Source organism: Heterocephalus glaber, unplaced genomic scaffold (genome assembly GCF_053883595.1).
Source record: "Heterocephalus glaber isolate CG9 unplaced genomic scaffold, H.glaber_assembly_v1.0 deba00001497, whole genome shotgun sequence".
Classification (NCBI taxonomy): domain Eukaryota; kingdom Metazoa; phylum Chordata; class Mammalia; order Rodentia; family Bathyergidae; genus Heterocephalus; species Heterocephalus glaber.
The window spans coordinates 73121008-73133157 of record NW_028258320.1 but is presented as its reverse complement, the minus strand read 5'-3'; the positions used below and the strand labels follow the sequence as shown (position 1 = coordinate 73133157).

Below are 12150 nucleotides of genomic sequence, written 5' to 3'. Positions count from 1 at the left end.
TGCCTGCTGCTACCTCAAATTCAGATTTTTTTCACTTGTGACTTATGGGTTTATTCTTTATACTAGTTGTGTTTAAGAAGTGGGCTGTTATTCTTGCACGTGAAATGACCACGGGATGAATATGCTTGGAGTAAATATTTATATAATTTATATATTTATATAAATATACAATTTATTCCACGTGCGATTTTGAAGCTTGCTTTTTTTTCTCTTGACATTGAAGCCTATGGATTTTCTCCTGTCAATAATGCAAATTTTGGGGATTTTTTTTCTCTGTAACCGAATTCTGTGACCTTAGCAAATTCAAGATAGTGTTTAGCCGGGTATGGTGGCATACACCTGTAGTTCCAGCACTTGGGAGGCTGAGGCAGGAGGAACATGATGAGTTCAAGGCCAGCTGGGACTATCAACAAGCAAACAAACAAACAATAAACTAAAACCAGCATGACAACAAAAGATAGTTTATCATTGGCAATGCTGGGGAAGGGGTGGGGCGGGTAGAGTACCATGGTGGGGACATTTAGCACAGTGGAATGTTTTCTATCTTAGGCTTGGTGCTGGGTACACATTTTGAATTTATTTAATGTTACACATTAAAGTAGAAATTTAAACACGAATATTGGTCACCTGATGCTTCATTGTGTAGCTAAGTCATGCTTTACTCAGATCCAGCCCCATGTCTCCATTCATGGACTTTTCAACTTTGTACTCTTACGTAAGCAGTTAGTGTTGAACATCTTCAGGTATCGAGTTTGTCTTAGGAGAGAGCTATAGAATTGACTTATTCGGTCAAAGTGCAGGCCTGCAATGCGTGCACATCACCAGGCCACCTCTCAAAGCTTTGTTGTTCAGACTCCCGCTGGCCTAGTGTCTCTGCCACTTGATCTCTCCAACACTGATCGCAGTTATTTTTTTATATCGGTTATTTTACTAGGCAAACATTTGTTTGTAACAATTTTAATTTATGTTTCTAATTACTGAAGAGATCAAACTGTGTCATATCGTTTTTCTAGTGCAGTTTTGGTTTGTTCTTTACCTTGTGAGCCCCCCTGTTCGTAGGACCTACTCGGGAGGGTCTCGTATATGTGGGAGGGGACACAGGTAAGCACAAGCAGTCGTGTTCCCTCCCTGAGAACCAGCCGTGCATCTCGGTGTCTTGTCTTCCTGCAGTGCCGCCAAACTCCTGGACAAGACCCTGTTCTCAGTCTGTAACCCGAACCCTCTGCTCCCTTCGCCTGCCAGTCTCCAGCTGGCCCAACTGCAGGCTCAGCTCACCCTCCACCGGCTGAAGTTGGCACAGACAGCTGTCACCAGCAACACTGCAGCCGCCACTGTCCTGAACCAAGTCCTCTCCAAAGTGGCCATGTCTCAGCCTCTCTTCAACCAGCTGAGACATCCGGCTGTGCTCGGCACCCCCCATGGTCCTGCTGCAGTGCCCCAGCATCCTGTGACCATGGCCAGTGCCCGGTTCCCCTCGAATGCAACGGCCTTCTCACCCCCCAGCCAAACACGAGGCCCAGGACCCTCTGTGAGCCTTCCCAGCCAGCCTCCCAGCGCCATAGTGGTGCATCCTTTCGGTGGGGTGATGTCCCAGACCCCAGCCCAACCAGCAGTCATCCTGGGCATTGGCAAGGCTGGGCCTGGTGCGGCTACCACAGGGTTCTATGAGTGCAGCCAAACCAACCCGGGCCAGGCATCTGGCTCTGAAGCAGATGGTCAGCCTGGCTTCCTGCCAGCCTCGGGCTCCACCTCGGGCAGCGTGACCTATGAAGGGCACTTCAGCCACACTGGGCAAGATGGCCAGGCTGCCTTTTCCAAAGACTTCTACAGCCCCAGTGCCCAAGGGTCAAATGTGGTGGCAGGATTTCCAGCTGAGCAGGCGGGGGCCATGAAAAGTGAGATGGGGCCGCTGCTGCAGGGCACAAACAGCCAGTGGGAGAGCCCCGCTGGGTTCTCTGGCCAAGGCAAGGCTGATCTCGCAGCAGCTCCCAACCTGTGGCCTCCACCCCCCGGCCAGCACTACGAACTGTACAACCCCGAGGAGCCCACCGCAGACAGGACCCCCCCTTCCTTCGGGGCTCGGCTCAACAACAGCAAGCAGGGTTTTGGCAGTGCCCGGCGGGCCAAGGAGGAGAAGGCAATGCGCTGTCTGCGGCCCCTGCAGCCTCGAGAGTTGGACGATTTCCGTGGCGTGACACCCGTCCGCTTGCCGCACGTCTGTAGCATGTGTGACAAGGAGGTGTTTGACTTGAAGGTGAGTTGTCCAGGATGCACCGGGAGCCTCACGGGAAAGCTCAGGGCTCATGGTGGAGAAACAGAGTATTTAGTGGTTGGGAAACAGAGCTTTGCCATCGGTCCCCTTGATTAAAGTCACAGACCTTGCAACCCAGGGGCATTTCAGAAATGGGTTATGGCCAGTTCCTTGCTTTAAGGCCAGTACGAGATTCCTTCCCCTGTTTACAGACGGGAGAGCTGGGGCTGAGGGGCAGGGCTGGAGTAACCCCTAGTGCGCTGCAGAGAAGGGGCCGGGATCTGGGTTCCCACCTCCTGGGTCCCTGCCTTTCCCGATGTGGTCACTACTGTTCCTTGAGTACATGTGGTGTACTGAGTTTGAAAGGAAGAAAAGGGTGGAATTCGGAATCAGAGGCAAGAGACCAATTTGTGGGTGAGACCTAGGTGGATTGTTCTAGAGGCCCTCGGCTGCTACATCTGCGGTGTGGACAGGGAGACTCAGCACCTCCACAGGGCAGTGAGATTCTTCAGACAGCTGTAAACAAAAGTCCATGTTAGCATAATCTCCCCCAAAAGACCGGATTCCTGACACAGTAAAGTATTCCCAAGCAATAATTGAATAGCTGTTATTTTAACCACTTTCTGTGTGCCAGCCATGACTCTAGGAAGTAGTTGCCGTGCTGCTATTGTCTTCATTTCACAGAGGAGAAAACTGAGGGTCCAAGTAATGAAATTACTTGCCTTGAGTCTTCTGCCTAGGCAGTGCAGAGCGGAGATTCAAATATGGGATTCAAATGTGGGGCGTAGCTCAGTGATAGAGCTTGCCTGGCATTCATGAGGCCCTGTCAGCATCTCCCAACTGGACAGAAACATGGGGGTGTCTGCGGGACAGAACAGGCAGGGGCGGTCTGGGGTCCACCAAGAGGAGGAGTGGAGTCCGACTTTGCCCCTGGGCTGCTCTGAGATGGCCACTGGAGGTGAGGGTGAGGATGGTGGGGTGAGAGCGGATCACCCTGGAGGGCGGATCATCTGGGAGCAGGGAGCAGGCGGGAGGGGCCCCAGGAGTCTAGTGCTCCTGTGTCCTCCGCCTCCCCGTGGATTCAGTTCAGCTCTGGTCATCTTTTCCTTCCTTTGCCCTAGGACTGGGAGCTGCACGTGAAAGGGAAGCTGCACGCTCAGAAGTGCTTGGTCTTCTCTGAAAAGTAAGTGCTGTGCACCCATGCAGGTCCACGCATGCGCTCAGTAAGCATTCACTGGGGGCCAGTGGTGCGCCGTGCTCTGAGCTGGGTTTGGGAACTGTAGGGAACCGTAGAGAATGAACGGGCAAAGTCCCTGTCCTCCAGGAGCTTACACGTAACATACGAGAGACGGATCGCACATGGAACAGCAAATAGTAACATTCCGGGTGGTCACTGTGAGCAGAGCAATGCTGGGGCGGGGTGGGGAGCGTGTGAGTGCGTGTGTGTGTTCACACGTGCATCCCTGCACCTGGGGCTGCTCCTTGCCTTTTAAATAGGGCAGCAGAGAGAGACCTCGCTGAGGGCGCCTCAGGATGGGGTGGGAGGAGCCCATGGCTTCTGGGAAGCCTTCCGGGCAGATGGGACAGCAGGATTGAAGGCCCAGTGATTGGTGTGGACTTGGGGTGCCAGGCAGCCTCCAGTGTGACCGGGGCGGAAAGACAGGGCAAGGAGCCAGGGAAGCCCCGGGCCAGGCCCAGAGCCCTTGGCTGTTGGAAGACTTCCAGGGTTGCTTTGAGCGCGACTGGAGCTGCTAGAGGGCCGAGCAGAGGAGCACTGAGCGCAGGCTGTGCTGACCAGGATCCCAGCTTCAGCTGGGGGCACGGGCAGAACCCACAGCCTAGTAAGGAAGTGGAGAAGAGATTGTCTGGCCCAGGGATACAGAACACACAGCTGCGGCTCAATGTTTTTTGTTTTGTTTTTTTGGTGCCGGGGATGGAACTCGGGTCCTTGCGCTTACGCAGCAGGCGGCGAAACCACTGAGCTAAATCCCCGGCCCATAGATCATGATTTTGTTTTTAAATCTTTTTTTTCGGTGGGGTACTGGGGATCAAACTCAGGTCCTTGTGCTTGCAAGGCAAGCAGCGGAACCACTGAGCTAAACCTCTGGCCCAACGGCTCAATGTTTTGAGATGTGTGCATTCAAAATGTTGCCTCCCCTTGTTATTCATAGCAGTCCACAGGAAGCAACCAACATGCCCACAGGCAGAGGAATGGATAAACATATGGTGGAATATTACTCAGCCTTGAAAAGGAAAGGAATTCTGATACATAGTACAACATGCTTGAATCCCAAGGATGTTGCATTAAATGAAATAAGCCAATCACAAAAGGACAAGTGCTGTACATTTACCATTTTTATGAGGTGTTTAGAGAGGACAGAGAGAAACAGAAAGTATGGAAAGTGCTTGTCAGGCTGTGCAAGGTTGACCGCAGAGTCATGTTTAACAGGGACAGAGTTTCAGTTTTGCAAGATGCAGAGTTGTGGAGAGGGAGCTGCCAATGGCAACACGACAGTGTGAATGTGCCTCATGCCACTCAACTGTACACCCAAAAATGGATAAGATGGTGAATTTTATGTTACGCATGTTTTACCACAATTTTACAAATAATTTTTACAAAGTCCTCTTTGTTTGGCTTCCTCTTATTTTTCTCACCGTGTTAAAATCCACACAAGAATCAGCATTTTAACCATCTTAAAGCTCAGGGTTCAGCAGCGTGTAGCACGTTCCTGAAGTGGTGCACATGCGCCCCCAGCCCCTTCCTCGTGCTCAGCCCCTTTGAGCGGCCCCTGGAAGCCCCCTCTGCTCTGTCTCCCTGGATTCGCCTCTATGGAATCATGTATTACACGGCCTTCCGTGGCTGGCTTTTAAAACTTAGCGTAGTATTTTGCAGGCTCATTCCGCTCGTGTCACATACAGCCCTCATCCTCCGCTGAGCGGGGCTAACATATTTCTCTTGTCCATTCATTGTTTGAGGGGCGTTTGGGTTGCTTCTGCCACGGCCATCGTGAGTGGCGCTGCTATCAGCAGTCAAATGCAGGTTTTGTCTGCCCATCTGTTTTCGCCTGTCTGGGTCCATGCCCGGGACGGGATTTCTGAGTTGCGTGGTGATTTCTCATTGAACTTAGGATCTGGTCCCTCTTCTCACCCTGTCCAGTGCCGGCATCCGGTGTGTGCTCTCTTCGGCAGACGGGACTCTGTGCGCCTCCCCCAACAACGCAGCTGTTTATAACCCTGCTGGGAGCGAAGGTAAGATTGGGGCTTGTGGCAGAAATCAGCCGCCCGCAGGCTCATCGCATCCTGCCTCGAAGACCCGGATTCTCCGAAGCGCCCTTCCTGTGCATGCACGGAGCAGACAGAGCCCCAGGCCCCGCCCGAGCTGGGCCTCCGCCTGTGCTCCCTGCATGCCTTAGACACGCGGCTTTGCTGGTTCGACTTTCCCAGAGGTGGAATCTCACCTGTCACTACTGAATTTGTTAGAAGTTGTCTGCTCTTTCCCATGCACGTCCTCGTCATGACTTTTGAAGGTCACGTTCATCATTGGGTCCTCACCTGGCTGTGTCATTTGTGATTCAGATTATGCCTCGGATCTCGGGACGTCCTTTGCGGCCAATCCAGCCAGGTCCTTTGCTCCGTCGAATCCTGCATTTCCGTCAGCTGCCTCGGGGACGAGTGTGAGTAGAGGAGCATTTTCTCCACTGTCTGCGGCACCTCCTGTGTCTTGGCTGGGGTGCAGTCGTGCACGCGTGGCTTTGTGGCCATCAGGAGAGTGACCCCATAGAGGCCAAAGCGGACATCGCCTTGACCTCAAAGGCACTCACCCGCTTCCCAGCGTTTAACTTCGGTATAGACGGAAAAGCTTGAGCTTTTATTTTTCCAGCTGATTTTTGATGTTTCGTGGAGTAGCCCCCTTCCCACGAGAGGGTAATCCCGCCACTGGATGCAGAGGGCCAAAGTGTGTTTGACAGGGCCACACACTCACCGCATCTGCTGGCGCCCTGGGAAGCAGGCGGCTGCAGGAATACTTTTTGTTTTCTGTCTTTAGCTTTGTTCTTCTCTAGAAATGACACGCACTTCAGTCCCCCAAAGTCCTGAAGCTTTGTTTCCTTTTCCCACCGGTTGTGACAACTCCTTTGCTGTAGTTTCAAATGTTTTCCTGCTTCCCAGCCGCCTTGGGCACAGGGGCGCCGGTGGGAGGTGACAGGGCCAAGCCTGCTGTGCGAGGGAACAACGCCGCGTGGGGCTGGACTCTGAGCGGGCGCCTGCGGGGTGTCTCGGCCTGGACCTGGTTTTGATTTGCGCCGTTTGTAGCTGCAGCCTCTTTCTCTCTCCTCTCTCCTCAGCATGCATCGTGTGTTGCTCTTCAAAGCGAGCCTCCCTACGCTGCCCCTCCACATGTCTGGGGCTCCTCTGGAAACCTCGGAGAAGTGACCTGGGGAGGGAGTGGAGCGCCCCGAGTCCACCTCTTGCCTGTTTATTTGTAGTGCAGAGCGGGAGAAGTGCTTGAGAGAGGGTGGGGTAGGAGAGACCCTGTCCCGTCAGCCCTGGGCTCTGTCCCAGGCCACATCCTCACTCTCACAGACCATAGAGCCAGAGGACGAATTCCTGAGGACTTGCAGGCCAGGGACCTAGAGTCCAGCCCTAGTTTGAGAGCCCCGGCTGGGTGGCCTCGAGCAGGCCACTCTGCTTCTCGGGGGCTCTGTTCCTTGAATAGGGATAACTCCCCAGCTAGTGACTTTAGGGGTGAAATAAGTAAGTGTTCACCTGGTTTGTGTAATTTATCTTCCTGATCCTGCCTCAAGCCTTGCAAAATCAGATGTGGGCTTCGGCAGTTCTGAATCAGGGGCCAGCGCCGAAGGCTGGGTTTGAGGCTCAGTAGGGACCACAGACCGGTCCTGCCCTTGTGCCGATCAGATGCAGCTTTGCGAACTGTTCCATACGTAAGAAGTGACAGCAGCGGTTCCTGAGCAATGGGTCTTTCCGAGCCCTTTTAGCTCTGAAGGGCGTGGGGACAGTGTCACTGCCAAGGCTGACGCTGCCAGCTGTGCGACTCTGGCTTAGCCTCAGCCTGAGACTAAGTTTCCCTTGCACCAATCTGTCTGGCAGTACCTGGAGTCGTGTCTGTTCCCCTTAGGTGTTTTCAGCTTCTCATGAAAGCACTTTGAATTAAGCACATGCCAGGCAAGCACGAGCAATTTGATGATCCGTGTTGATGATGATTTGTGATAATTGATGTCAATACTCAAAAGCTCTGAGCACAACTTCATCCTTCTTGCCTACAGGTGGGAAGTTTATATAAAATATTGTTGTAAAACATTCTGCTTGCTGCACAGAGCCCAGACATTATAGAAAGATAATAACAACAGTAGCTAACATTTCTAGGATGCTTGATATGTTCTCAGCATTTTGTATCATGTTAGTGCATTTAATCCTCCAGACCACCTCATGATGTGGACACTGCTATTATCCTTGTTGTACAGTGGGAAACTGAAGCACAGAGAAACTTAATACCTTGCCTAGGATCATGGGGCTGAAGGGAGCGGGCTTGCCCCATGCAGCCTGCCTCTGGAAGCCCCCCTTTCCCCACTGAGCCCCTCTGAGGATCTCAGGATCCCCTTTGCTTTTACACCCCTCAGCAAGCCCCTCTCCCTCTGCCCACTTGCTCCCACAAGCTGCCGCGGAGGATCTGAGGCTACCTGGGGGTGGCAGGGATTTCCTTGGCCTTGGCCAGCCATGGAGCATGCTGAGGAGTCCAGTCACGTGGGGGTCCTTGTTCTTCTGGGTGGTGACACCATCTGCTAGGATGAACTCAGTGACTGGCAGCATTTTCTAGGCTCCATGGAAGGACTGGATTCATCAGTTTGCACTCTATGACATGTTGCTGGTTACGTGGGCCTTCTTCAGATGCCTGGGAGACAAGGACAAAGCCTGCCCCAGCCAAATCCTGCACTACAAGTGGCTCGATGTTCATTCTCATCCTTTTGTCAGATTCTGGTGCCCTGTTGGACATTTCTGGCTAATGGAATTGAAGACAGGTACAGTACAGGTCCTCGCGCTTGCGTAGCAGGCAACGAAACCACTGAGCTAAATCCCCGGCCCCAGTACATTGCTCTTTTGAAAAACAAAAATATCAACAGGTGAAGACAGGCTGGGAGATGAAGAGCTGGTTACTCCACTGCTGCCAAAAAACCACTTTTCAAGGCTTCTTTAAGGAGCAGGAGAGGCGGTCAAAGATTTGACTTTCTTCTCTGCCTGCAAAGGCTAATCTCCCAAGATAAGCAGACCCAGCAAAGGATGACTATGACTACCGGCTAACAAAGGACGCCTTGCTGGCTCCAACAAGGACCTGTGAGCTTCTTTTACATAATATTTTTCTTGCTTACAAGCTCTATGCTTATTGTGAAAATTTGAACAGAAAAGAAATCCTTAATGAAGAGAGCGAAACTCCCACTCAGAGATCCCTCGAGGGCTCAGTCTCCTTTTCTTCCACAAGTATCTTCTAGTCTTTTGCCAGCGCCTTTTCTGCCTGATTCCATTCAAGTCCATCTTTTCAGAGACGTCTTGTTGAGTAAAACCAGGCACCGTGAGGTCACTGTTGTTAGTGGAGCAAAGCGCCGTGCTGCTCCCGAGGCCCCTTGTGTTTAAGCAGAAGAACAAACTGGCACGGGGCTTGGGGATTAAGACCACAAAACGTATCCCACCTCCCATAAAATCTGAGATGCCACAGAAACCATCTGCCACCACCGAGGAGCTCCTGTGGGAACAGCTGGGCTGAATTTAGACTTACCTCCTCCCTGCTGGAGCTGAGCCTTTCCTCTCCCGAGTTTGCTTGTGACAGAGATGGGACATCGCTGTGGCATGATGGTTGTGTGCTGCGTTTGCTGGTGGCAGGGGATTTGTTCCTGTCCCCAGCCCCTCCCCCTTCCCCCCAAAGCCCCCAGAGATGAGTGTCCCCTTTCGCTCAAGCTGCTGCCATTTGACTGAGCTGAGGATCCCTCTCCTTGGCCACCTTAGTTGTCATAAACAAAGCAGTCAGTTTTCTGGAAGGGCCACAGGGCCTTCTCAGGCTGAAAATAGTCTTCTTGTGGCTGCCCAAGATGTGCTTTGCCTGTGACTATCACCACAAAATGGTCTTGTAGCTTTCACTGCCACCCTGGAGTTCATTCCGTGCTGCTGCCCCGGATGAAGCTTTCTGAACTGGGAAGTATGTATCTCTACTATGACTGCTTTCTCACCAGCGCCTGGCACACTAGGGACTCATGTAAATAAGGAAACTGAGGCTCAGGAAGATATAAATGTCGGTGGAAGGTCAGGGCTTTGAGCTCAGATGCTGGCTGTTTCTAGAACATCTGTGTATCTAGCCGGCCTTTCCGAGGCCTGGGCCCAGTGCACTGTGACCCCAACTGAACATGAGGCATGGTGTTTGGTCTGCTACCTGCCCTTCCCCATGCCACCACTGCAGCTCTGTCACTGCTCTGGTCCTGTCAGCAGGGGCCACCTTGTGCATTTGCAAAGAGAGGGAGACAGGAAAGCTGAACAGACTTTATTTTCTGAGTTTTTTCCTTATATAAAGCTTTATTTTTTTTTCTTGTAAAAGTAAAACAAACACGATGTAAAAACTTCTAACATTTAAAAATAGAAAATCCTACTTTATTAAAAAGAACACAGAAGATAAACATCTTTTGGTATATCTCCAGCTAGTGTATATGTAAACATTTAATGAATTAAAAGTACGTTTTTGCAAAAATCAGATGCCATATATTACGTACCTTGTTATTTTTTACTTAAGTTTTCCATACGTTTTAATTGATCTCTAGACACCTTCCCACATCAGAACATAAAGCCCTATTTTACTTTGTAGCGTCATTTGTTGTGTATTTACTATGATTAATGAAGTCTGACTGATTCATTTTTTATTAAGACCTGAGTTTTAATTGCCAATCTGCCACCATTTAATTTACTGTAGATTAAGTAGCTCCTCATCTTCTCCCAGGCTTCAGTGCCTTTGTATACCATGATGGGTGTGGACCAGAAGACCTGAGTTTTAACATTTTATGACAAAACTTTACAGAGACAAATTGCTAAGCATGTGAACTGCCCAAGATCCACAAGCAAGTCTGGTACCAGTAAAAGCGGATTTACTTTAAGTCAAAACTCTATAAAATATTTGAAAATGATTGAGCCAAGGTCCATAGCTGTGGAATGCATACCCATTTGCTGTCTGCATACTCTGTGCAGAATGATCATCATAAGGAATAGATGTCTGTCTGCCCGGATCTGCCCAGATCTGCCCTGGGAGTGTGTAGCACACAGCCAGAGCCCCAGACTCTGTGCTGGATGAGATTAGGTCACCCAGAGACATCAGGCTGGAGCATGGAAATCATTTCCTGGAGCTCAGATCTGTACTCTTAGCTGTAGGAATCGTGTTGAGAGACTTCTCTCTCCCTCCAGGCCAACTACCCTGAGCCACATCCTCGCTGTGACTCTGAGTTATTAGAACTGGGTTTCTTCTTTGAACTCATGCGCAAAGCCTGTCCAAACCTGCAGCCAAGGGTGCTGAAAGGTCTCAGAATCTTCACCTACAAGTCTGTTTGTTCCCTTTACGATTCCACGCAGCTATAAAAGACTTGTGAGTAAGTTGAGAGGTCTGGGACCCAGCCATGTGAACTAGGAGAAGCAACACCTGGTTTGAAACCAGGAGCCGTAATATGTGAAAAGGCACAGCTGGGCCTCTGGTCCCATGTGAGGGCGTTCAGGTGAGTGCTGGCCCACAGACAGGGAGCAGCCTCCAGCCTCCACAGCTGGCGCTGGTAAATGAGGTGCTCATGGCTTGGAGCTGATCTTCAGCACTGTAAAGATGAGATCGCCACCAACACAAACAAGTATGCCTGAAAAGTGAGCATGCGAAGGAACAGATGCACGGCTAACTGACCACATAGAAATGGAGGCAGATGGTACGCTCCATGGACAGGGGTGGGGAAGACATGGGCTTCCTGTTTATGCCGAGTGCAGTTTGGGAAAGTTCTCATTACCCTGTATCTTTGGTTTAGCTTGTCAAGGCTTCTAGCAGAAGTGGAATTGTAGAACTTAGAGCTGCCTGAGTATACATCTAGGAAGGACTTTAGATATATAGGTCACCTCCCTCATTCCAGACATGGGGAAGCTAAGACCCGCAAAGGGAAACTAGTTGAGCCAAATGTGGTGGCACACAGCTATAATCCCTGCACTCAGGAGTTGTGACAGGGGGATTCCCACAAGTTCAGGGAGAAGCTGTCTCAAAAATCAAGGAAGGAAGGAAGGAAGGAAGGGAGGGACAGGAACAAAAAGGAAAGGAAAACAAAAGAAAGGAAAAAATTTGTTACGCACCTAAATTAGTGGCTGGATTGGGACTGGAACCCAGATCCTCTGTTTTCCATTCTTTTCACTGCACCAATAAGCCCCAAGCTTTTTAAAGCTTAAATTCCCTCTTGTTATTTACTCCTACCTCCAAGCAGCCATTATCCTGTATTCCACGTTTGGAAGATACTTTGTTTGCCAAAGTACTTATATTAATGAGTAATTAACCAGTTACCCAATTTTACTAACCAAAGACATACAAAGCAGTCAGAGCTTCTGATCAGCCTAATATCTAAGTAGTGTTAAAAAGAAAAAAATTTAGATGAGTTCAATTTAACAGGGTTTAACTGAACAAAGAATGATTTGTAAGTTGGGCAGTCCCTGAAGCAGGACAGGTTCACAGAGCTGTGCTCCATTTCTTGGGCGGGGAGCTTTCATCACCAGGAAATGGAAGGGCGGTTCAGAGAGGGCTGGATTGGTCATAGTTTAATGTTTGCCTCATGTAGACCTGGTCTGATCAGGTAGCTGTCAGTGATCAAAGGTCAGCTGCTGTGATTGGCTGA

At 50.6% G+C, this 12150-nt stretch overlaps 1 protein-coding gene across 1 annotated transcript in view; it reads left to right on the top strand.

Moving 5' to 3' along the window:
* The window catches only part of Rbm20 (RNA binding motif protein 20), a 213398-nt gene that overhangs the window by 134484 nt on the left and 66764 nt on the right, over positions 1-12150 (top strand). Inside the window, 4 exon segments of the mRNA XM_004839020.4 lie at positions 1171-2254; positions 3373-3434; positions 5409-5500; positions 5828-5925. Of these exon segments, the coding sequence (XP_004839077.2) occupies positions 1171-2254; positions 3373-3434; positions 5409-5500; positions 5828-5925 (1336 nt within the window).